The sequence below is a fragment of the Panthera onca genome, chromosome A3 (genome assembly GCF_046562875.1).
Source record: "Panthera onca isolate mPanOnc1 chromosome A3, mPanOnc1 haplotype 2, whole genome shotgun sequence".
In the NCBI taxonomy this organism is placed as follows: Eukaryota; Metazoa; Chordata; class Mammalia; order Carnivora; family Felidae; genus Panthera; species Panthera onca.
In genome coordinates this window covers 101,578,689-101,605,571 of record NC_138341.1, presented here as the reverse complement: position 1 = coordinate 101,605,571, position 26,883 = coordinate 101,578,689, and the positions used below count along the sequence as shown (strand labels likewise).

Sequence of the window (26,883 nt, the reverse complement as noted above, 5' to 3'; positions counted from 1 at the left end):
TGAGATCCTTAGACCTGGGAAACCCAGATTACTTTTTCAAAAAGAAGGACAGGGCAACCGCAAAGTGCATGATGGATCTGTGCATGAGGTCAATAGAACACCCAAGGTTACAATTCATTTTAAATCATCCTCAACTGTGTTGTTTGGCTGGATAGGAAGGAGAGAATGCTCTGGAACAGTTCCACTTAGCTTCCTGAGGTGAGGGGCTGCTGGAGTTGGTGGATGTGGAGAGAACTAGAATGAACCAAGGAGCAAAGAATAAATGGAGGTGAGTTATGAAAAGGCCAAACACCAGATTCTGGCAAAGCTTCTGGCACTTTCATAAAATGCAGCTTCCCTGTGCACTGTCAGAAAGGAATGACAGCAGAGATGGAAATTATTTGTTCTTGTGTCCTCTCAGACCCCAAGCCACCTGTTTACATAGACTTACAACAGGTGGAAAGAAACAATCAGTGCTTTGTTTTCACTCTGTCTTACCACCACCCCAGCTCAAGAACAAAAAGTTCTCCTTCAGGTGCTGCTTCTGAAAGGAATGCTTTAGAGCACAGGGTGGAAAGAGGCCAGGGCTGCTCTTTCAGGACCTCATACCTTTCTGAGTTGCCCTTTGGACAGCAAAGATCACCGTAACTCCCAAGAACATAGGTCTCCCCAAAGCTGCAAATATCAGGGCAGAATGAATTAAAAATTTAATGGTACTCTAGCCCAGATACTTGTAGAGTCCAAAGCCCACGAAGATTAAGCTACTACCACTTTTCTGTCCACTGCCTGAATGGGCCACTCCACTTCTGCTTTGTGCAATCCCTGTGTCTGTTAGCCTTCCTCAGGCAGTAGAAAGGGGTGAGCAGCCTATGTTTTGTTGATCTGATGACCTGTTGGCCTGACAGAAAAGAAAATTGAGCCGTGTTTCTGGCCTCTTCTTTCTGGAAGACCACAAGGGTCACTCAGAAAGATTTCAAAGAAAGAACGAAGCAGCTGCCATCCCTGAGCGCTCCATCCTAGATCTGCGTGTGAGTACACTAGCACACATGCTCACACACACTGTCACACACACAGACACACACAGTGCCATCCCCTGCAGCCCCATGCACCACTGCACTTGAGTAAACCAGTGCCCTGGTGGTCCTTTAAAAATGAGGTGCTTTCTAAAAGGGGGTGATGGTTTCTGTGCTGGCAGCCCTTGCCCCTTCCTTAAGAGCACTGCCCTTTTGTTGAAATGCACTGGTTTGACACGAGGCGGTTCAGCCAAGCAGACATCCAGGCCCACTGATCACCCAGGCCGTCAAAGCATTTTGTCTCTCTGGGGAGGAGAGTGAAGAAGGTGAAGGGCGCATCAGTGGGTCAGCTTCCGCTGCTAGGGCCCCTGGCCTTGTCTTCCCCCCTCCTCTGGCAACCTGCCCTTCACCCCCACACCTAGTTGTCCTGCTCTGAAGCTGGGGAGCTGAACAGGAATTTGATACCCTCTCTCTGAACAGCCCCCCCACCCAATCCATCCAGTGTCTGGAAGAGTTTCCCACGCTCCAGGACTGGGGTCTGCTGTCCCTCTTGCCAAATAGCCCACACCTTTGCAAAGTGATATTGCTGAGCCTGTGCAAGCCTGTCACATCCCTCTTGGACCTCTTAACTTTTAGGAAGGGAAATCCTTTAAAAAGCCTGGATTTTTGGAGCTTTTTTCACCCCACCTCCACCCCACCCCTCCAAGCCAGGTGGGACTGGTTTAGGGCTGTGGAAGTGAGTGGGAAAAAGAAAAGACAACAATGTACAAATTAGAAAGAAAGAGCCTCAAACTCCTGAACACAATCTCCATATTAAATTTGAAACAATTCTAGAAGTTGGGTTTTGTTAAAAATAAATAAATAAATCATTCAGAAAGAAAGGAAATTCCCCCAGGACAAGTTAGACTTGAACTTTAGTATTGTTGGCTGGGTTTTTTGGTCTGCAGCTGATGGTCAGATAGCAAAGACAAAAGTCTCTAAAATAAACTCATTACTAGTCTTACTGCATCACTTCATTACCATAGTAGCTATTCACAAACAAATACTTCTCTTTTCTGGATCAAGCCGAAATTAGTATTCGTTTCAACCAATATACTTATTTCTTTTTTCCAATTGAGGGAGACTTAAAATAGTCACCCAATTCTTTTTTTTTTTTTTTTTTTTTACTTGCAGACTTATTTACATGGTCATAGGCCTCTTGAGTGCCTTAAGATACAACCAGATGAGTTGGGCAGGGGTACTACTTTTGATTTCCCCTCCTCCTTTTTTTCTAAAATACTTTTGGAATGGCAGGTCTGACTGAGGAAGAAACAAGAAATTCTGTGCCCAAGACATGGGCCCACACAGCTATGTGGACAAGCCTATATTGTTAAGATTCTCATGGGAGCATGTTGTCCAGAACACTGAGCTGCATTGGATCAGGCATCACCATTGAATCTACCAGGCTTGGTCTCTATGTTTTCCTGCAGGTGACTTGACCTCTCTATGCCTCAGTGTCCTTATCTATAAAATGAGCGTGATAATATTACCCATGAGTACCTCTGTAGTACAATACTGAACAAAAGAAGGTTTGTTGTGGGAATTAAATGAGATCATCCACGTGAAGCACTTAACACAGAGACAGGTATATGGTAAGTGTCCCCAAATGGGTAGATTCAGGTTGGTGATGATAGTGGATTAAGATGACAGAGGAAACATGTATAAAATAACTGGGAATCAGGGGCATCTGGGTGGCTCTGTTGGTTAAGTCTGGCTCTTGATTTCAGCCCAGGTTATGATTTCACAGTTTGTGAGATCGAGCCCCACATAGGGCTCTGCACTGACATCACAGATTCTGCTTGGGTTTCTCTCTCTCCCTCTCTTTCTTCCCCTCTCCCACTTGCATTTTCTCTCTTTCTTTCTCTCTCTCTCTCTCTCTCTCTCTGAAAATAAATAGATAAACTTAAAAAAAAAAATAACTGGGAATCACAAGAACTAGTTTTGAGACCAGCTCTGCACGTTGCTGTTCCTCTCAGGAACTTGAATTCTCCAATCCAGTTTCTGTGCCTGAAATTCAGATCTAACTAGTGAAGAACAAGCAATAATGTTTGGGCAAGCACACTGCAAACCTCAAAGTACTAACCACAGTTACTGGTAACCGCTGGGTTACTGTAGTTGTGTTTTGGAGCATCGGTGAGTCTGAGAGGCAGAGATTATATACTTCCTTAGTCCATTTTGTGTTCTTTCTGCTGCATTTGTCATGGAAGGAGGGAGAGCGTAATCTGGGACCTAACTCTTCACTGGAGATTATTTCCTTGTCTGGATGCTCTGTGCTCTTGAGGAAATCACTTCACCATACAGGGTTCATTTTCCTGTCTGGGAAATACCAACCCACACCTGCCTAATCACCAGAGGTCTCCAGGCCTAGAGGACTGAGTTAAAAGATTCTAGAAGATTCTCCCGAGTTGAGAGGTCAAAGCTTATGTATTCGCAGAGTCATTAGTTTATTAACCAATAGACTGAGAAATGTGTTAGTTTCTCTATGAAAAGTGCTTTTCAGAGCAAGTTAATGTAAAGAGTTTGTTTCTAACAAATAACTATCAAGAGAAGGAAAGAAGCTGGTAGCACTTCATAGGATCTTATCCTCACTTCCCAATTTTGGTCAGAATTCCCCAAATCGACACTTATTTCGGACTTTTTTTTTTTTTTTTTTTTTTGGAGCTGACAAGTTCCTGCCAGAAGTTGGACTTGGGTCTTTTAAAAGAGTTCTCTTTCTTGTACTGTCTTGATTCATGGTGTGGAAAAGTCCAGAAAAAATAAATATACTAAAGCACATCAATTATGCATATTAAGGAACAGAAAAGATAGTAAGGTCTAGCATCTTTTTTGGCTTGGAAATCTGCTATACTCCCACATCTTCAGCCTGTCACATTGATTATTGTTTAAGGCATCTTTATCCACACATTCTTTGATGCTGAAGAACATGTAAATAAGAATGAGAGCAACAGGAAATATAAAACTAATCTCTGCCATCCAAGAAGCCACTGATCATGCTCATTAAGTTTCTTTAATTGGATGCCTATAAAATTTCAGGTTCAAGATTAGATTTCTTCTTCTGATATCAGTATGAGATTTCCACATTATTAACTGCAGGGAAGGGTGGGTTTAAGATTTATGTGTGTTTTTGTTTTTTTGTTTGTTTTGTTTTGTTTTTAATTCAGTTGGGGCTGTGGCCAGAAACTAAAGGGGAAAAAGAAACCTCTAAGCTGTTAAGATTCAGTCATCGATATGGTTTTTGGAGTAAATTCGCATTTTGCTACTTATTGCCTGGCCAGGCAACAAATCTATTTTGTTTGGACCTGAGCAACAGTTTGGGGGGAAAATCGTATTGACGGTAATAGCTTAAAACATGAAATTGTTTTTATTCCCAGCTTGGAGAAATTGCAGGGCACGTCTGCTTAGGCAATCCCTTCGACTCCAGTCTGAATACAAATGGAATACCAAAACCGTTGGGCACGTTCCCCCTTATCTTCTACCCAGAGACTGATTTCATTACCATAATTGCAGGCTTGCCTGGCTCTTGGCAGCTTCTCCCCTCTGACACCCTTAATAGCCTTACAGATGATTGTTGCGGCTCAGTCGTTCAGTCTGTAGGCAGAGGGGAACGAGACTGCAGAAGAGAAAGGTTATGTCTCTGAAGGCTCAGCATTGCCCTGTCACTACCTGGCTCAGTTCTGCACCACCCAGCTGTGCATTCCAGGGGCACCTGTCCTCCCAGGGCTGCATGTGGGTCCCAGTCACTCTCCAGCAACCAGCCTTTGCAACAAACAGCAGTGATATAAGATGTATGAGGTATTCCTGTTCTTCTCTTCCCTTTTTTCCTTTCTGGAAGACTACTAAACATTCCATAACTATTTATTAATATGCAAGAGATGCTTACCAGGCTGGAGATGATGGTGGCATGGAATAAAGCCAATGATGCCCTTCTAGGTATCCCACACCAGAAAAAGATTCACTTGGCTTCCTATAGCCCGAGGATACTCTGGGACTGATGGTCATACCCTTGACCTTGTGTCTGGACCACACAAGGCCATAGCCCAGGCCTACCATAGGCTGGGCAACCTCCTTGGAATGTCAAAGTGAGTAGAATTCAAACCTCCCCATTCCTAGTACACAAGGAAGGGGCTGTTTGTCTCAGAGATGGGCACACCCTGGTGCAATTTGGCAGAGCATCCCAGCAACTCTCTCAGATGTCGAGTTAGGGCAAAACTGGAAACGCATCTGCCCAGTACATCTTGCGCTGATTACTCGGAGCACATGTTTCTGATTCATTTGCACACAACTCATCCAGGGGGTGTTGCAAGGGCTATGTGATGGCCAAAGGAACCCAATGAGTCTTTTATTATATTTTTTTAAACAAGTTTCTCTACGTTGATTGTCTCTCAGAGCCAAGAAACTCCATTCTTCCAGCCCCGTGACTTCAAAACTAGGCTCTGTACATCCAAGAGCAAGTTCTAACCTTGGCTCTGGGATTATCTGCTCTGACCCTCAGGGTCAGTTGAGGAGTGCACGCAGAGTCTGGATGTGGGATGGGTGAAAGTCACAATTGCGGCTCTTGAGGACCGTGTGCTCACACCTCTACACAACCTGTGGCGGCCAGTCCCCACCAGCCTCTGTGGCCTTCTTGCCCCCCTATTTGCATGAGGGGACAGTACTTCTATTACCTTTTGAGAGTCAGTGTCACAAAGTTGTTGAGAGCATGGGCTTTAGGGCTAGACAGTTTGCATCTGCCACTCACTCTCTGTGTGACCTTCGGCAAGTTGTTAACTTCTCTGCAAAAAGCTAACCTGTTGCTGTCTAGCAACCAAAATTTAACAGCTTGAAGCGATGATCCTGGATTGCCCACAGTCCTGTGGGTTAGGCATTTGAACAGGGCTCAGCCAAAAGAGCTTGTCTCTGGTCCACATGGTATTGACTGTGGTAACCCAACTGGGCTGGAGCATCCAAGATGGCCTTACTCACATGACTGGGGCCCTGGAGCTGGCCATTGGCTGAAGTACCTCAGCTCTCTGCTAAGTGGCCTCTCTCTTCACTATGTGTAAGGCTTCCTTACCTTGTGGTAGGAACATTCCAAGAGAATGAAAATGGAAGCTGCAAGACCTCATGAGGCTTGTCACAGCGTCACTCCTATCATATTCTACTGAACAAAGTGAGTCACAAGACTGGGCCAGAATAAAAGGGAGAGGAAATAACCTCCACTTCTTAATACAAAGATGGGATGAATTGCTGAGGCCATCTTTTCAGATAGTCAACCATAGGGGCCAATCAGTAGTACCAACTTTATTCGGTTATTATGAGGATTAAATAAATTAATATATGTAGAACACGTAAAACAGTGCCTGGTTACAGATTTAGTACTCAAGAAGTGTTTGGTTTTATTATAATTATTCTTGTGTCACCTTAAAAACACATATAGTACATGTTTACTTCTTGAATTAAAGACTTCCCAGCAATGTAGTCATCAGAAAATCAGGAACCCTAGTGATGAACTGTCTCCTCACAACCTGAGGCCCATGTACATCAGTTCTGTCTGGTCATGTGGTTCATTTGGGCCATTCCTGGGTGTTTTCCATTCCGTATCGCCATGTGGTCTCAGCTTTCCTCCATGAGGGACACAGCCATCATTTCCCTCTACTCTCTTAGACTTTCTTCTGAGGGTACCTAGTTTGGAGACTGTCAACTCCTCATTGACTCTGCCCTGTTCTGAATTCTTCAGGTCACCATAGAGGTGGTGGATGGTCCTGACTCTGAAGCAGATAAAGATCAACATCCAGAGAATAAGCCCAGCTGGTCAGTCCCGTCCCCTGACTGGAGGGCCTGGTGGCAGAGGTCCTTGTCCCTGACAAGGGCCAACAGCGGGGACCAAGACTATAAGTACGACAGTACCTCAGACGACAGCAACTTCCTCAACCCCCCCAGGGGGTGGGACCGTCCAGCCCCAGGCCACCGGACTTTTGAAACCAAAGACCAGCCAGAATATGGTGAGTTTACCACCCAGCGATCTAAAATTGATGGGGAGAATAAATGAGGATGATGAGGCCTAATGGACACGGAGCCAAGCAAAACCCAGTTTACAGTATGTGGTTTTTGGTCTTCATAAAGACTTTGTTCCACAGAAGCCCCAAGGAGGCACCAGCAGCCACATTTTTCTGGAAAGCCTATAATTTTTAAATCATACCAATTATCCTAGGAGAGAATTTTTTTTTTTTTTTTTTTTTTTTTAGTTACGGATCTTTGACATTCTGCTTTTTTTCCCAAAAAAGTTTTATTTCTAAAAGTGAAGATAGCACCAAATTAACTTCCTTGCATATTTTACTGAAAAATTCATACTAAAAATCAATTTAGTAAAAAGAGATGTGTCCAGTTGCCTCTGTTGACCAGGCAACCATGTTATGTTTGACATTGGCAGTGGAGCAGCCCTTGGGAATCCACATGAACATGTGCTTCACAGGTTGTCAAAGTAAGGCTCCCCCACGAATAAATGTGAAGACCCCAAGTTGGGATTTCTAGTTTCTCATGTTTTTAGAGTAGGAGAAGTGAGGTAACAACTTACAAATTCAGTGATTTAAATAATAAAAATCATGGTTCACTTGAGTCGGAGTGGGAGACAGTGGGGGAAACTCAGCTCCGCTCAGTCATTCAGGGATCCAGGCTTCTTCCATGTTGGAGCTCGGCAAACCATCAGGACCTGAGTTATGCTCCTTGGCTGGCAGCCAAGGGGACAGGGGGAGCCTAGAAAAGGCACTCATGATCTTAACCCCTCAGCCTGGAGATGATACACATCACATCTGCTTAGCACACCACCACACCACATTCTGTTGGTGACACGTAGTCATATGGCCCACATAGATGCAAGGAAAGCTGGGAAACACATCTCATGTGTGCAAAAAGAGGAAATGAAACAGACCTGGCAAGGCTTTGTGGGGAATCAGGCAATCTGCCTCATGTTATGAGAATATCTGATATCTTACAAATTCACCCATCGTGACACTGTTCTTGTGGCTTCACCATCTGCAGCCTTAGGAATAAATGCTATACAATGGAGATGATTTGTCTCACACCATTGCCTTCTCACCCTTACCTCCATTTCTCAGTAGTAAGACCAGTTGTATATTGGAGAGTCGTTTCTGCTGCTAATAGATGATAGCAGGCAACTTCCAAAGCAGGAAGACCTTTTCTGAAGATCATGCATTGTGTCTGCCACCATGCTAGGCTCCGGGAATCCAAAAGTTAGAAAGACATGGGTCTTCCCTAATGAGGATCTCACCGTCTGTGGATAAGGGAGAAAACTTAAGTGAGAGAGGAAAACAGTGCCATGGCAAAGATACACATCAAATACTAGGGTAGCAGAAAGAGAACTCCCATATTCTTTCCAGCCAGGAGGCTTCTCAAACCTTCCCCCTTTTCTGGAAGAAGTCCAATTTATCTGTTTCTAAGAGAAAGGACTGGGAATAATCATCAACGTTTATATAGCACTCCCCATGCACCAGTCCCACTTCATGGAATCTCACATATATTAGCTTATTTAATCAGCAATTTGAGGCAGATACCCCATTTTACAGATGGAAAAACTGAAGGCTAGAGAAGTTAAATAATTTGACTTGAAGGGTCAAGACCTAGGATTCATCTCAGGCGGTCCGAGTCCAGCATCTGTTCTCTTAACCATTGTGTTATTCTACCTCTCTAGGGAATAAAACATAGCACATCCTTTAGGACAATAGAAATGGATGCTTAGATTAGAAGATAGAAATGAGGGGAAAAGTCCCATGGTGTTGAGCAAGAGAAACACAGAGGATCCCTGTGTGCCAGTCTGACATGTCACCACTGGTTTTTGGGTTAAGCTGTTTGCTCAGCACATACAGAACATTGTTTCAAAGAATGGAGCTCAGACCCTCCACATCAGAATCCCTTGGTTGCATGTTTGAAAATGCCAATCCTTGGGGCACCTGGGTGGCTCAGTCAGTTTGGTGCCTGACTTTGTCTCAGGTCATGATCTCGCCTTTCAGAGTTCAAGCCCCATGTTGGGCTCTGTGCTGACAGCTAGGAGCCTGGGACCTGTTTCAGATTCTGTGTCTTCCCCTCTCTCTCTGCCCCTTCCCTGCTCACACTCTGTCTCTCTCAAAAATACACATAAAAAAAAATGAAAATAAAATGCCAATCCTGGTCCCAGCCCCATCTCTCTCTATACCAACATTCCTCAAAGTGTAAACCCCAAATCCGCTGCATCAACATCACCTGAGACTGTGATGGGAATGCAGATCTTCAGGCCCCAACCCCAGGCCTATTGAATAAGACACTCTGGGGTGGGGTCCCCAAAATCTGTGTTTGAACAGGCCTTCCGGAGGTTCTGGTACACTGAGCACCACTATCCCAGAGCAATGGTTCTCAGCCTTGGTTGCTCATTATACTCACCCCAGCAATTTTTTAAAGTCAATGCCGAGACTTGTCTTCAGACCAGTTATATTGGGATCTCTCGGGTTGAGGCCCAAGCATTAGTTTTTCAAAGCTCCATGAGTGACTCCGGTGTGCAGCCTAGTTTGAGAGATGCTGCTCTCCTTCTGCTGAAGTAGAGTGTCCAGGAGTGAGACCTGGAGTTGGCCTTTCTTTGCTTTTTTGTTTCTTTCTTTTCTCAGCCAAGGTCAGCAGGTGATTCTCATGCTCATCGAAGTTGAAGACCACCACTAGAAACAACTTTTGCATCTAAAGCTCTTACAGAATACACTCTCCCAAATTCATGAACATTAAGAACATAGTCCATTTCAATCTTGAGTATAGAATTTGCTTCTACTAGGACAGTTCCTGTGGTTGCCTCTGTCACCTTCATCCCAGCTCTCTAGGCCTAGAATACCTGTGCAGTATCCCACATCTGGATCTCACAGCATCCCTGGGCCATGGGAAACCCCCATCTTTCATGGGTTTGGACTATCTCTTAGTAACTTCCTCATCCTTAGAGCAGATATCAGGATTGCTACTTTATAAAGAAAATCTCGTCCCTTAAAATATCCCTAAGGGAGTGCTTCTTGGGTTTCAGTGTGCACACAAATAGCCTGGAGGTCTTTTTTTTTAATGTTTGTTTGTTTGTTTGTTTGTTTGTTTTTGAGAGAAAGAGAGAGAGAGAGAATGAACACAAGCAGGGGAGGGGCAGAGAGAGAGGGAGATAACAGAATCCAAAGCAGGCTCCAGGCCCTGAGCTGTCAACACAGAGCCCGATATGGGGCTTGAACCCACTAACCATGAGATCATGACCTCAGCTGAAGTCGGACACTTAACTGACTGAGCCACTCAGGCGCCCCTAACCTGGGGTCTTTTAAAATGCAGCATCTGATGCCATAGATGAAGCTGACAGTGCTCAGACCACACTTTGACTAGCAAGACTCTGAGCATGTTGTAAATGCTCAGTAGCAGGCAGAATGAATGAATGATTACTTACTTCCCTGACGGGCTCACAAGGAATGTGTGATTTCCAGAATTCCACACAGCATCGGATGAGCTGAATGCCCTTTATTTCAATCAATAAGAAACTACTAAACAATGTCTAAGTATTTATCCCTATGATGTGTGTGGTGAGGACAGAGGGAATGAACACATGGCCCAGGATGGCGAGGTTCCTGCGGTGGCAAAGCAGCGAGACTCACTGTGCCTAAGTATGTGTGAAAATCACCACAGGAACTGGCCTTTGTGGTGGGAGTTGATCTCGGATTTTTGAAGGGAGGATCTTTCGTAAGAATTTAAATGTTTGTGGCCAAAGAGTTCTTCAAAAAAAATGTTGGTGTAAAAAAAATAGAATTTAATGGCATCTTTAGAATAAATTCTAAAATACACAATGGGAGTTAGTTACACCTAAGTTGCGATTGTGGAAACATATGATGTGACCACGGGTTGGCTCAATTTTGGACTCAATTTGAGATGCTGCATTTTAAATACCTTCTGTGTAGACACTTAAGGTATCATCAAGGACCAAGAAAGAATCCGAGTAAATATTTTTCTGTCAAATAGTAGAATACCATTGCCAAAATTGTTCTGAATCAACCATATAATGAAATCAGATAGGCATCGCTTACTGTAAACCTGGGTTGGGACTCAGTTCTTTGCAATTCTCTGACTGGTCATGGTCCTATTTTAATAGATTTCACAGTGATTTTTGTCGAGGCTTTTTCTTTGTAATGTTGAATTATGGCCACATAAGTGGGTGTCTTAAAAAAGAGAGGCCAACATGGGCCAGAATTAAAGCTGCAGGAGTACCAGGATATAGAACAGCATGCTGCCACAGAGACCTCACATCTAATCCCAGATCTGCCAGGCTTGAGCTGTGTGTCCTTAGGCAAGACCCTTAACCTCTCTGAGCCTCAGTTTCCTTATCCATAAAAGGAGGAAGTTTCTACCTACCTTACAGGATTATTATAGGAGTTTAATCAGTGTATTTAGACAGAGAAGCTGGTTAAAGCAGGCCCTCAATAATTGGTAGCCACTCTCATCTAGGATTAGTGGTGGAAGCTTGCCAGTGACCAAGACCCAAATCACTCCAGTTGCCCAGACACTATAACTGTCCCACAGAACTCTAGTGACCTGAAACTGCTTAATCACTACTTTAAAATTTCAAATGACATGATTGAGACCCAGCTCTCAGCCCAGTACCCTGTGGATTGTTTTCTTCCTTCATTGAGCTCTTTGATGTCACAGGGACTGTCTTTTACTGTCATTGTTGTCATCTTAGTGGTTACTGTTGTTCATATTCATTTTCTGCTCTGAGCGATGCTCCCTGGCAGGTGAGCACATGACAACAGGCTTGTTTTGCTATAACAGAAAGGAATACTGCCCTCAAAGCTTTCTGTCCTTTGCATGCATTAAACAAATAGAGATTACCCAAGAGGAGGGTCTTTGCTGGGACATTTATCTGGGACAGTATGCTATGGAGCCTGCAGGGTTGTGAGTGGACATACACACTTTGTCCTAGGAGGTGGCTTCATTTCATTGCTAACCTAATAGAAATGATTAGCCACATGGGTATGGAGCTTTTCTGTTTCTGATTTGGGGGACCATGTTTTGAAAAATTGGAAAAATCAGTGGCTTTGTGAGCATTTAAAATAAAAACATGAAGAGGTGCTTTTGTGGCTCAGTTGGTTGTCTGACTTCAGATCAGGTCATGATCTGAACTCAGCTCCTGAGTTCGAGACCCACGTCAGGCTCTTTGCTGTCAGCACAGAGCCTGTGTCAGATCCTCTGTCCCCCTTTCTCTCTGGCCCTCCCCTGCTCATTTTTTCTCTCTCTTTCTCTTTATGCTTTTAAAAAAACAAAAAAAAATAATAATAACATGAAGAGAGCCACTTATTGGGATAATAAACCCTTCATTGTTCCAGACTCTGCTAGCCATCTAGAGAGCATATTTTAGGGAGAATTTTATGGTGTATTTGTAACAGGTAACTTTTGCTGCTTAAGAAACCACCCCCTAAGTTTAGTGTCTTAAAAGAACAAATGGGTTCTTTCTTAAGAATCTACAGTTTTGGGGTGTCTGGGTGGCTCAGTCGGTTAAGCGTCCAACTCTTGGTTTGGGTTCAGGTCATGAGTTCAAAGCCCCATATCCAGCTCAGTGCTGACAGCATGGGACCTACTTGGGATTCTCTATCTCCCTCTCTCTCTGCCCCTCCTCTGCTCATGCTCTCTCTCTGCCTCTCTGTGTCTCTCAAAAATAAACATTTAAAAAAAAGAAAAAAAGAAAAGAGTCTGAACTTTGCCTGAACTGTCATTCAGCTCTGGGCTGGCTTGGCTGGGGCTGGATAGTCTAGGATGGCTTTACTCAATGGTGGGGCCCCAGCTGAATAGCTGGGCATGCTGGGGTGGCTGGGGCCTCTCTCTAACTGGTCCCTCACCCCCCAGGTTGCCAGCCCAGGCTCTTCACATAGTGATGGAAGAGTTCTCTGTGTCAAGAGAGCAAACCCTAATTCACAAACACTTTTCCTGCCTCTGTTTGCATCATGTTTGCTATTTTCCCATTGGCCAAAGCAAGTCACATGGCCCAGGCTGGGGTGGGCAGGAGAAGAGAGTAACCGAAGGGCAGATATGGGGAAAGGAATAATGGAAGTCATTTTTCACATATCCAACACAGTATTAACATTCAATAATTTAGATCCAAGAAACCAAGACCAGAAATTACCTTGTGCAAAGATTCCAATATAAGCCTCATGGCGGGTTTAATGTTAGAATCTTAAAGGTCAAAGATATTTTCCAAAATGTCTCTCCATTTTACTGCAACAGGAAGGAAAGGCTGTAGGAGATTTAGATGGTTGAGGTCCCATTGCTTCGGCTGAGCAAAACAGCTACACCACTTGGCATCACTGGATTATGTACCTAGCATATCCATGACATAAACTCTACTTATCTGATTTAGTAAGCTTTCTCTGACTTGCCCACCGTCCCCTTTATGAGTCTAATGACACTACGACCTTTACTTGTGACTTTTGTTGTCGTTGTTCCCTTCAACAAATCTGGTCTTGGTGGTACGTGTCGGATGTGGTCCAGTGTGTTAGTGTGTGCCTATAACCCACTGCACCTGGATGTTCCCACTGACCAGAGTGTGATCTCATGATTGCTCTGGTGTTCTCGGGGGGAGATTACCAAGAGATACCAGACCACAGAGGTCTTGGAGGGAGCAGCAACCACCCTTACTGAGGTGGTTTCGCCCTCTGGAAGCAACTTGTCTCTCTAATTCTACTGTTGATGCCTAGTAAGAGATAAGAGAGATGGAGAGGCTGACACTGGGGAAATGGGCCCAACTCCTTCACACGAGACAGTAGTTTCAAACACCTGCTCGGCCGTGTTGCTGGAAAACCATTTCTTAGAAGATAATCAAAATACAAAAAGATTCCTTTTTGGGGAGAGAGAAGAAATGGATGGGGGCCCTTGGGGCAGGCAAGGTGTGGGCAAACTCTCTGCTCTCGGTTAGGGAAGAGGACACAACCATGAACGACACCCCCCTCCCCAACTCCGTTTAATGGGCTGAGGAGACTCGGCGGCCCTGTGTTTGCCTGAGGAGTGTTCAGAGTGGATGCCATGCAAACAGCAGCCTGGGAGGCTGGCACAGGGCCCACCCTGCAGGTAGAAACATGTGTGGACTACATTCCTGATGGGCCTACATCATAACAATCACCGCGACCTGTTATGAACAGAGAGGGCCCCTTCCCTGCAAAGCACATGCCTGTAGCTCCAAGTTTGGCATTGGCGGCAGCCCCAAGGCTGTAGGAAGATCTGGACAAACCAGGAGAAAGTATTACAGAGTGCAGATGCTTCAGAGGGGATCATGCTGTGCAGACCGAGGGCTTAGCACTAGGGCTCAAGCTTTCCTCTCCGTTACCCTTATGACATTGGGTAAGTTCCCCAGTCCCTCCAGGACTTGGTTTCTTTACTTTTAAAAGAGGAACTTCATCTTGATAATATACCAACCTTCCTCACACCACTCACATTCTCAGCACCCCCACCCCCCAGTTTGGTCCACTCCTTTTTTCCTTATCATTTATTGACTTCTAATACACTGTATAACTTACTCATTTTTTATTGATTATTGTCTGACTCTTCTTACTAAAATATTAGTTCCACCAGGAAAAAAGTCTTTGAAAGTTTTATTTAATGATATTTCCCACATAACTAGAATTATGCCTGGCATATAATAGGGGCTCAATAAATATTCATTGGATAGATATTGAGTGATGACCTCAAAGGATCATTTCTAGCTCTACCTTTATGTAGCAGTTATCGACTGCTGTATAACAAACCATCCCAAAACAACAATGGTTTTAGGGGTGCCTGGGTGGCTCAGTCAGTTGATCATCCAACTCTTGATTTCGACTCAGGTCATGATCCCAGGGTAATGAGATCAAGCCCCGTATCAGACTCTGAGCTGAGCATGGAGCCTGCTTAAGATTTTCCCCCTCTTTCTCTCTCTCTCTCCCTCTGCCCCTCTCCCCCACTTGCACTCTCACTCTCTCTAAAATAAAAATTTTAAACAAAACACAAACAAAAAAAACAGCAGTTTATTATTTATCATGATTCTGTGGCTCAGGAGTTCATGCAGGGCCCCACTAGGCAGTTGGTGTGCTCCTAAGCATCCACTGTGTTCATCTGTCCACTGGGAAGGGCTGGAAGGTTCAACAAGGCTTCACTCATGTGCGTGTGCCTTGCAGCCCCTCATGTGCCTCCTCCATCTCCATGCGGTGTCCCACAATTCACAAGTTTAGCCTCAGTTTCTTTCACAGTGACCAGATTGCCTAGAGCAAAGTCAGAAGCTGCCAGGCCCTCTTAAGGCCAAAGTCAGCTCAGATTTTAAAGAAGGGGAAATAAACACTCTCTCTCAATCTCTCTCTCTCTCTCTCTCTCTCTCTCTCGTATGTAATAGGAGGGAAAGAACTGATGGTGGCCATCTTTGAAAACTACCTACCATAGTATTCCATGAGCCCATACTCTACAAATGCAGGCATTCTCAATAAGCACTGACCGGGCACCTTCTAGGAGTCAGGCCCTGGCTGTGTGCTGACCATCACAGTGCTCAAAACCTCAGACAGAGTCCTGGTCTCATGAAGCTAATCCCTAGAATGAACCCTGGAGCCATAAGCCTTTTGCCTCCAGCTGGCATCTAGTCCTCTCCAACAGTGAGAACGATGGAAGAAGACAACTGGCAGACTGCTTGACAAGAGGGATTTGGGGACTCCTTGGGCGAGGCTGGTGACCGTATCCCTGGCTCCCTTCCAGATTCCACAGATGGTGAGGGCGACTGGAGTCTCTGGTCTGTCTGCAGTGTCACCTGTGGGAACGGCAACCAGAAACGGACTAGGTCTTGTGGCTACGCATGTACCGCAACAGAATCTAGGACATGTGATCGTCCAAACTGCCCAGGTTGGTATACACAGGGGAGTGGCTCCAAGTTCGGGGGGAAGTTTTTAACTTATTTTTAAGCCTTAGAGAAAGTGACTTTCTAAAAGACAACCATTTCCCTAGTAAGAATTCTGACCAGGCTGAAACAACAAGAGCTAACACAAGCATAATGAGCTGAATGGATGAAAAGATGGGTTTTCTGAGCCTTATGCACAATCCCTATAGCCATGACCTAGAATGCAATGCCACAGTGTACTTGTTTAATTTAAAGGGGGGATTCTGTTTAACTTGAGACTTTGATGTGGGATTTGTTGTGCCTTGAAGAGACGCAGACAGACATTTGTGGTCTGATAAGGAAGCCAGGATGAGTGGATTGACAGCCACATACAGGAGAACCATGCAGGTAGCCCTGTCGGTGATGTGTGAGAGTTGCTGAAGCCTCCAAGGGAGGAGACAGAGGAAACCTGGCAGTTAATTATCCCTTTAAACTGCATTGTCAGTGTTTTAAAAACTAAACTAATTGCAATTGGAGAGAGGCCATTGGGGGTAAAAGAATAATTGTGACTGTCTGTGGCAGTTGGGTGTCAAAATGTGGCCTGTTTTTATATGGCCTACACATTTTTAAAGGGTCAAGAAGAAGGAAGGGGAGAAGGAGCAGAAGGAAGAGGAGGAGGAAACGGAGGGAGAGGAGGGTGAGTAGGGGTGGGAGAAGAAATATGCAACCAAGACTACATGGGACTCACAAAGCCTAAAACATTTACTCTCTGCCCCTTTACAAAAAAAATTTACCAGCTCCTGATCTGCAGTTTTACATTTACTTTTGTGTCCCGTTGCCAGGTAGAATGCCAGCTTCAAATAATATCTCAGGTTCTTCCAAGAAACTGTACATTCCAAATGGCTTCATCTGAAAGATGAATATCAGAGGCAGAAAACTAGATCCCTGCACCCCCAGACTTCCTTTTCCTACTCCTAGAAACTTGGTTGTCAGACCATAAGGCTGAGATCTGAAACAGAAAAGAAGTGAAAGAGCAAAGGGGTTTCTGAGGGGAGAGAGGAAGGATCAGACTGGACATGTGTCTGTTAGCAAAGGGGCATGTGTAGAAAATGGGGCTGACATTTAACAAGCGGCAGCTTGGGCTCCATGTCAGCCATGCAGGTGGATTTCAGAAAATGGAGCAACCATCAAGATGCTCTTCCCGATCTTTCCTATGCTCACCATAATGAAGCTGAGTTGGAAGTCTGGTGTGATGGGATTTAGGTGGGTACAAAATATACCAATAAATAATAACATGAGAAGGGGGAAGAGGAGAAATACATGAAGAAAAGGAAGAAGGGAGAGAAGGACGGTATGAAGAAGATGATGATGATGGAGATGAGATAAAACAAGAAAACAAAGGCGAAGATGAAGATAAAGAAAGCGAAGATGGTGAAGAAGGAAAACAAAATGTAATGAAGATCATGAAGAATAGGATTGTTTGAGGACTTAAGTATCAAGCCAATTTCTCAGGTCTTTGGGGGCATTATTTCATTTAATCCTTGCAATAGCCTCATGAAATAAGTATTTACTATTGTACCCACTTGACAGCTATGGAAACAGGCGTGGGATTAACTTGTACGAGTCATACAAGCAGCAAGTGATCAATCTTGAATATGAATCCAGGCAGTCTGGTTCCAGAGTTCATGTTCTTAACCATTAAACTATTCCACTGCCACCAGGAGGAAGGATATGGGGCTCAGCCAGTAATGGATACAGATGGCATTTACTGTCAGGGCTTGGGGGCTTGCCTGTTATTTCTTTTCCCAGGCTGGCATCCGGATCCAAGTCTACCACCTGGTGACCACCATTGTGAATGTTTCTCTGCCACCATTTTTAATGTTTCCTTCTCATTTTCTCTCACCACCAAGAGCAGCATGCCCAGCAGCACTGTTCATACATTTTCTTCTCATCTGATCTTGCCCTCCTTCCATCCTTTCTGCCTCTCTGTTCCTCGGCCTTCCAGGTTTTCAGGGCTTCATGAAGGATTTTTTTTTTTTTTTACAGGATCTTTTTCTTTATTTGGTTTGTTGATTCTCAGCCTTACTGGAAGGAGTCGTGGGGCAGGCAATATCCCCAGCCTGGCAGTGATTACCCAGTAAAAGTTTGTCCCCTAAGTCAACCCTACAAATAAGTTCAAGGGGCCTCACATAAAGTCAGAGAGAGCCCCTTAAAGGAAATCAAGTCACACCTAGCAGGCAGCCAAGGCTCTCCACCATTCCAGCCTCCTTGGATGCCTCAGCTAGCACAGGATTCCTGTCCATAAGGGAAGCCTGGATGGGAATGGTAGTTTGGGGATGAAAGAGGAACCAAGAAGTATGAGGCAAGCTGAGTTCAGTCCCTCAGAGCAAGTAATGGCAAGGTCGGTGTATTCTCTCTGAAGCATCGTTGTCAATGCTGAAAGTCCTAGAATTTGAGGTATCTGGTCTTTAGTTGTGGACTGCGACATCCTCAAAATGAGCTACTCTCAACCAACCAGGGAAAACTGGTTTTCTCAACCAGGGAAAACTCTCAACCAACAGTTATCGCTTAACTACAGTGCTTTCTTTACACATAGTTTGTTGAATGCATTCAGCTCTATGAGGTGGGGCACTTATTTCTCTCCATTTTACAGATGCAAAAGCTGAGGCATACAAAGGTAAAGAGTCTTCCCCAACGTCACCAGACTAGTTATAATTTTAACCCAGTCAGTCCTTAAAACTGGTATTGGCCACTAGACAAAATATTAACCATTGCCTCTAGTTCAGTTTGTCACCCTGACACCAGCAGACAGACAGCCTTGCAGACATGTGTCCCCCACTGCCCCAAACCCCATTCCTGGGCCTAGTGAATGAGTTCCTTAAGACTCATTCAGGGGCACCTGGGTGGCTCAGTCATTAAGCATATGAATTTGGCTTGGGTCATGGTCTCATGGTTCGTGAGTTCAAGTCCTACATCAGGTGAGCTCGAGCCTCGCTTTAGGTAAACACAAATCCTGCTTGGGGTAAGCCCCGCTTCTCTCTCTCTCTCTCTATCTCTCTCTCTCTCCCCCTCTGTCTCTATCTCTCTCTGCCTCTCCTGGAATTCTCTCTCTGGCCCTGGCTCTCTCTCTCTCTCTCTCTCTCTCTCTCTCTCAAAAAAAAAAAAAAAAAAAGATTCTATCTCTCCCTCTGCCCCTCTCCCCCACTTACACTGCACTCTCTCTAAAAAAATAAAAATATGGTAAAAAAAAAAAAAGGCTAATTCAGGCACATTTGGATCTGATTTCATGCTGCAAATGGTATCTGGGGTTTTAATATATTTTATGCTCTACTACCTGCTTTTTACTGTTTCCTCCACTGGCAAGTTCCTACCCAGGAGTGGTAATGAATACAAAAAAGCTTTGTTCAGGTGTATTTGTTTCTGTATTTGCTGGGGGGGGGGGGGGGGGGAGGGTAACTTTTTCCATAAAACTAGGGAAAAATGAGCTCCTGTCTGTGTCTAGGAATCGAAGACACCTTCAGGACAGCTGCCACCGAAGTGAGTCTGCTTTCGGGAAGCGAGGAGTTTAACGCCACCAAGCTGTTTGAAGTTGGTAAGGAGAGTTTTCTCCCCCGCCCCTTTTGTTTTTTTATTCAAATATTGATTTAATGTTTTGGTGATTCCTTTTGCTTTTGCAGTGCCGTCCCATGCTGGGATCCATTTAAGTGTTTTGTTTTCCTCTTACGGGGTCCAATTCTCCCAGCATATTTCTTGCTACCCGAATACAGTCCGAGCAGGAGAGAGCAGTCCTGGGCCTCCCAGACCAGCCTGAGCAGAGCAGCCAGCTGGGTCTGCCTTGCTTGCTACACAGCTTCCGTGGCAAGAAGTGGGACAGGACTGCTCTCCCTAAGCACAGAGTCAGCCTCAGTAGGGCCTCAGGCTGCATGGGGTCTCTTCTCATAGGCCTCACTGAGTGTCCCCAAGAAGTCAGGAAATGCTGATCTCAGTTCTGCAGCAAAAGGAGGGACGGAGAGAAAAAGGGAACTTCCTCGGCATTATACCTGCCTGTCTCTACCTCATCAATTTTTTTGTAAACTTTCGGCATACCCTGCTCCTCATCTGCCAGAAAGTGCTAGACCAAACACAATAAGCACGAACCAGAGAAAATTAAAAGTGACTACTCAGGGGGCACCTGGGTGGCTCAGTTGGTTAAGCAGCTGACTTCGGCTCAGGTCATGATCTTGCGGTCCGTGAGTTCGAGCCCCGCGTCGGGCTCTGTGCTGACTGCTCAGAGCCTAGAGCCTGTTTCAGATTCTGTGTCTCCCTCTCTCTCTGACCCTCCCCCATTCATGCTCTGTCTCAAAAATAAATAAATGTTAAAAAAATTTTTTAAAAAAAGTGACTACTCAGGTGTGAGGTGAAAGCTTCCTTTTTAAAAATAGCTTCACGTGCTTTGGGGTGCAATTTTTTATTGCAGAAAGATAAGACTCCTTCTGTCACACTTCTTCATGTCACCCAGAAAGTCTTTCTTAGCCTCTTCACTTTTGCCCTGTCTCCTCAGCCAAACTGGAGGCAGTGTGGAAATTCTGTGTCACCCGGGGGTTCCACCTCAGTCTTTCACACACACACAAGCTACCTTTCGCAGGAGCCTTCTGCAAACACTATGCATTTGACTCCCCCGACACCAAAATTAAAGACTAAATGTGGGACATTTACATAAAATAGTAGAGCAACAAAGATTGTCTTTGCGGGGCAGAGAGCTTCTCAGGTCTCTCCGTATTGCACACCCTACAGACAGGCAGCTGCTTGCTTTGTTGGGAGGATGGGTCCTGTTGCACAAAGTCACACCTGAGGTACGACTGAGGACTCACAGAGACAAGTAGAACTGGGCATCAGTCAGGTTCTGGGCACGAACAAACATGGCACACTGAACAGATAATTGAGGAGCATTTGATGAGGGTCTGTTTGCAAAGGTGTGAGCAGGGTAGAATGGAAACCAAGAAGGGGATGTACGGGGCCGTACAGAGCAGTGGGGAGCCCTTACTGCCCCTCGGCCTGAAGGGAGCAGGGGGAGGAGTGGCTACCACAATCCACAGCCGTGTGGAGAAGGTTACCAACAGCACTCTTGTTGCTAAAGAAGGATGTAGCCAACCTGCAGTAGCAAGGGAGGAGACACGGGAACAAATACCTTGACCTCGCTCTCCTCTCTTCCCCTGGTCTCTGGCCAGGTCCTCCCCTTGACTCAACCCAAAAAGAAGTCAGGGCTCAAGGAGCGCGTTGATGCAATCCACTTAGGATTCCAGAGCAAGAAAAACCTTCCAGAGCAAGAAAAAACACGGAATGAGGATATAAAACCCCAAACAGAAGATGCCTAGCAGAGATGGGACAGAGCTTGATTTGCACAAGGTCATTTATTAACCTTGTACTGCCTCAGTTATCTGATACGTAAAATGGTCTGAGGTAATAGTGCCAACTTATAGAGTTATTGCAGAATTAAATGAGTTAGTATTTGCAAAGCATTTAGAGCATGCCCATCACACTGAACGTCTACATAAGTTTGATAGATAAAAATAAGTCAATGAATGTTCTATAGGCACATGAATTATGATGACCTTCCACACTAGAAGGATAATAACAAAGCCATTTTCTAGCACCTCACTGAACTTTGTTTCTGAAGACTGTGCTCTCTGAAAGAGACCCTCACTCGTTCTGCAGACACACATTTCCCAGGAGGGAGCCTGCATGCTCTCACTACTGTTCAGTCAGGGGCTCCACAGGGGTGGAGTCTCAGAGCTCAGGTCCGAATGGAGCCTTCGCACGTGCCCTCAGGCAGCACCCCGGTCCCGTGCGTGCTGGGTACTCCCTGTGTTCTAGTTTAATCCTCAGCACACTTTATGAGACAGGCGTTACTTTCATCCCCAATGTAGGGATGAGAAAGCTGAATCACAGTGAGGGAGAATATTGTGCTCGAGGTCATGAGCTACCAAACGGTTGAGCGGGAAGTTGATCCCAGGCAGTCCAACACAAGACCCCACACTCTTTGTCTTAGGCCAGGCCTTTCTGAGCTCCTGAGAGATGCCCTATATCTCTCCTCCTCACTCCACTGAAGAGAAGCCTGAGCCCTCCTCCAAACTGCCCCTCCCAACCCTACCCCTGTCCCAGTCTCTTGATTCCCTCCTAGGACACCACCAGTCTCCCAGGCACCTGGGATCAGAGCTGAGGAGTCACTCCTAAAGTCTTTTCTCCTTTACCCTCAAGCCCACCAAGGCCCAGCAGCCCTCTCTGACCACTCTTGATCCCTTGCATCCCCTCCCTTCCCACCTGGACTCTTATGACAGATATCAGCTCTGAATGTATCTTCCTACTGTATAGCTTAGCTAATAGCTCGCTATCACTCAGAAGCCTTCAGCAGTTCCCTAGGGCCATCTAAACAAGCCTAAACTGCACCAAAGACTCCCATGATCTGATGCCAACAGCCTCATTCCCTATAACCTCTGCTCTGGTGACGCTGAATGTTTCCCCACCCCCAGACAACCCCAGCAGATTTTTTGTGCTCAACCTTGGTTTGTGCAACATTCGCCACTGTTTGCCTGTTCATGACGCCTGTTCCCTTGGGGCAGTGCAGGACCAGCATAAACATATCTTTAGGTTTTTCAAATAAGACCAGGAATCCACATTAATAACTAGAATCACCTAAGTCTTAAGTTAATTCAATAATTTATTAATTCATTGGCAATTAATTCAATATTTTTTAATATTGTAAGGTCCAAATAGAACACCACCAGGGGTGGGTTCTTCAGGTCAATGGCCTCTGGCCTAAATGTTAAGTACCCTAAAAGCAGGGGCCAGCCCCTTCCTCTTTGAGGCATCTTATCATATGGATTTCCTTGCAGTGGTCGTCGCTGTTCGGTACCCATGGTTAAGAGATCAGACCATGGCTCTAGCTTAAACCAGTGAGTGAGGGGCACAAATAAAACTTGTTCCTATAAATTCCCCTGGAGGTACTTTCTGCCTTACCTTGTCACCACTTATTTAAAGAGCAGATTCAAAATAGCCCTCTGAATTATTGTTAATTTTGTCATAGGTGATAAGGGGGTTGTGGTTATCCCCATATCCTCCTTTTTCCCCCCAGATGCCTACTAAAACTCAGGGATAATATATGTTTTCAAAAAAACAAAAAAGATGAAGCAAATGTAGTGGTTAAATCTGGGTGATGGCATATAGGTAGTCACTGCTTAAATGTATTCTCTCTACTTTTCTATGTGTCTGAAAATTTTTCATAGTATAAAGTGGGGAGGGGGTTGCCTTGTGAATAAAGTTCCCAAGTTCAAGGGAGGTGAGCAAGACAACCAAAGGCTGGTGGTTCCAGGGGGCTCCAGGGGTTGCCCCTGGGAGGGGAGGAGTTGACCTCAGCCTTAACCTGCTTCCCCTTTTGCATGTAGTGAGAGGGTTTCTCCCTGGTCTTTTTCAGACACGGACAGCTGCGAGCGATGGATGAGCTGCAAAAGTGAGTTCTTAAAGAAGTACATGCACAAGGTGATCAATGACCTGCCCAGCTGCCCCTGCTCCTACCCCACAGAGGTGGCCTACAGCACGGCGGACATCTTTGACCGCATTAAGCGCAAGGACTTCCGCTGGAAGGACGCCAGTGGGCCCAAGGAGAAGCTAGAGATCTACAAGCCCACGGCCCGGTACTGCATTCGCTCCATGCTGTCCTTGGAGAGCACCACGCTGGCCGCCCAGCACTGTTGCTATGGCGACAACATGCAGCTCATCACCAGGGGCAAAGGGGCCGGGACGCCCAACCTTATCAGCACTGAGTTCTCAGCTGAGCTCCACTACAAGGTGGATGTCTTGCCCTGGATCATCTGCAAGGGTGACTGGAGCAGATACAACGAGGCCCGGCCTCCCAACAATGGACAGAAGTGCACAGAGAGCCCCTCAGATGAAGATTACATTAAGCAGTTCCAAGAGGCCAGGGAGTATTAAGGAGATGCCACCTCGGGTATTTGTGACACAAATGCACTACACTGATCTACCGCTTGGGCAGCGCCCCTCTTATCCGCATACATGTATATTTGTATATACCACATGGGTATTTTTCATAAATTACACTAGGGGTGTGCACCAGCCCCAGGTGACTGCCATCTGAAGCCACCTTGCCATCTGAAATGCCCACAGAGCTCCTTGAAATTCCTCCAAGGGGCGATGTCAGCAGGAAGATGAGGACAAAGAAGCCAGAAGAACCTGGAAGCCATAGTGGGTGAGATTCAACTCACACCCCGATCCAATGTTTTCTAGAGAAGCAAAGAGGAAAAGACTGAGTTGTAAACGTTATAAGCAGTTTTTATATATAACTTATTTAATATGAATGTGACTTAAGCATAAACTTTTTCGCTGGAGTTGTGAAACTGTTTAATCCCTTCTGTGAGAGTTCAGACAGGGGCTTCCGGAGGTGGGAGAGAAAGGGAATTTTGTAATGATTTAAAAAAAGAAAAACTAAATAACTCAACATAAGTGTATCAAAATAAGAAAACAGCCACCTAAAAACAAATATTCTTTAGTCCTGAGGGACCTTGCTGGAGTCTCAGCTTCCAAAATGCCCTTGCCTAAGATTGGATAGGGGGTGGGGGGCACATGGGTATTTTAAGGACAAATCTGATGACTGGTTTTAAATAGGCTTTAAAATAAAAGGCCAATATTAGCATAATGCTATAATTCTATTGAAAGGCTTCAGAGTAGGAGACGTTCTGCTCATGTCTTAGTAGGTTCAGAAGGCTGCAGGAAGGTCAGATGTAAAAATAGTAGCACTTTTCCAAAGAAAAACAAGCAAAATAAATGGTAAAAGAACATAAACCTCATTTCATCTATTTTATTTTAATACCATCGTAACATTTTTTTTCTCCACCAATATATTCCCAGTAAATACATATAAAAAGAGTAGGGGGACTCATGTTTAGAAAAAACCTAATTTTTTTATGTTTTAAGAAAGGGGAAAAAACTACGTTATTTTTGTAAAGTATTTATTGAGTCACTGAGTCTTGTGCTTCAAGCAATTACCTGGTTCTGTAGTGTGGAACTTAGGACAAATAAAGAATTTGTTCTTATGAAATCTTTACTTGCAAAACTCCAGGAAAAGAGAATATATAATAAAATCATAATAAAATGTGTTACCTGCAATAAATGTGTTACCTGCCAATATTTATGATACAAATACCATAAATAATCCTGGTAAGCCCTGGACTCCAAGGCAGGGGGAGAGGAAGGTCTAAACCAGGTGGGAATAAAAGGCTCATTGATTGATGTGATGGTGGGTGGTATAACTCAGCATCTTTGGCACCAAGAATGTCAACCCAGTCCCCAGGAAGCTGAAGTCATTGACCCACAGGTAAGTTTTTGCCTCCTCAGAGCTAAGAAGGAGCTAAGAAAACCAAGCCAGAGTAAAGGTTTAAGACAGTCCAGGTGAGCAGGGCTGCTTCCAGACAAAATTCAGCAATTACAGTAGCAAGTAGAACTAATCATGCAGATTATTCCTTTTACAGATGAGAAAACCAAAACTCGAGGCGGGGGGGGGGGGGGAATATATCACACTGGACCCATCTTTCTTTTCCTAGCCTAGCTCATTCTACTATGTCAAACTGGTAGTGTCCTGGTGATGTCATAAGCTCTTCTAGTAAAATCTTGTTCTTCTGGAAAAGCTTTTATCAATCATCTACACCTTAAAATGAATCACTCATGCATTGCCCATTCTCAGAATATTTGTATTTAAGAGCTATTTCTAATTATGATATGAGAAGCCTATTGACATCTGAAGGAATTTTAGGTAACTGAACTGGTAGGGAGAGAATCAATACACCTATATATCAGGGAAGCAGATTTGGTTTCTATAATAGGGAAACTATTTTTGCAAAGAGAGTTGGTTGCATTGGATTGCATTACTTTTGAGGTGGTGAGATCCCTGTTGAGACAGGTATTCAAGCAGAGACTGGAGATGAAGCATATGAGAAACTCAACCAAATGAGGAGAGAAAAAAACGTATAATAACCCTCTGATAAATGTTTTATTAAGGATAAATGCAAAGTACTATGGGAAAACAGAGGCAGGAATCAGGTAAGTACCTGTCGAGTCCAATGGAGGTGTGGTATTTCATAAAGCAAAGAGGGAGGGAGAAATGGAGGCATTTGGAGTCAGAAAAAAAGAACAAAAACAAGGAATTAGGAATGAGCTTGGTGTTTCCCAAAGGCTAGTATGTTTAGAATGATAAGCAGAGGAACAAGAGTGGTAAGTTATGGAGCCATATCTAAGGTGTCTTTATTAAGGATTTAGCCTGGAAGACAAAAAGGAACAGAGCTCTTTCCTACTACAGTGAGAATGACTGATATGAGCAATGTTTGCAATGGGCTCTTTGCCTTTTCATATCAGACTTTGCTGACCTAGTGAAATGAGAGTTGGAAGGTGAGGTGAAATGGGAGCAGAGAGGTCCCCGGGTTTTTTGCCTACTGAATACATCCCTACTCTCCAGTACAAGTTAGTGTCACGCCTCTGGAAATTTGTGGAACTATGATCTGCCTCTAATCAGGATAAGCTAGTTGTCAGTCCCAAAGCCAATGAGTGATGCTCAGAAAGCCAGACCCCTCTGCTCAGCTATCTAATAAGACAAGGCAACCTTGTCTGATTCAGCACAGGGCTTCAAGCCAGCCCCTTGGTAGCCCCAAGTAATTCTCTCCTTCCAAGTGGAGCATGTGCTCAAGGGCCAACTTTGCCTGCAGCAGAGAAGGCTGCACCTTCACCAACAGTACCTGTAAATATGACCCTCAACAAGTGCTCTACAAATGACTCTCATCAAATTTCTTGCTCCTTTGCTGGAAAAAGAGTCCTTTTTCTAATCACTGGGCCTCCTGGGTGCCATGTGAGCAAGCCAATAGTGGCAAACAGAGATGCCCAAGGCCCTCTAGTGGCTGCACATGGGAAAGTTGAGAAAGAGAACAGGGACAACGGAACTTTCTCTTTGGCCCC

The 26,883-nt window shown here is 44.8% G+C and overlaps 1 protein-coding gene across 2 annotated transcripts in view; it reads left to right on the top strand.

Annotated features, from left to right (window-relative positions):
* Positions 1-24,851, top strand: part of ISM1 (isthmin 1) — a 74,432-nt gene extending 49,581 nt beyond the window's left edge. For both annotated transcript variants that reach the window (XM_060611907.3, XM_078444277.2), the window contains exons 3-6: positions 6,748-7,012; positions 15,771-15,914; positions 19,391-19,480; positions 23,339-24,851. In XM_060611907.3, the coding sequence (XP_060467890.3) occupies positions 6,748-7,012; positions 15,771-15,914; positions 19,391-19,480; positions 23,339-23,856 (1,017 nt within the window). In that variant the 3' untranslated portion in view covers positions 23,857-24,851. The remainder of the gene's footprint in view (positions 1-6,747; positions 7,013-15,770; positions 15,915-19,390; positions 19,481-23,338) is intronic.
* Positions 24,852-26,883: the final 2,032 nt, after the last annotated feature.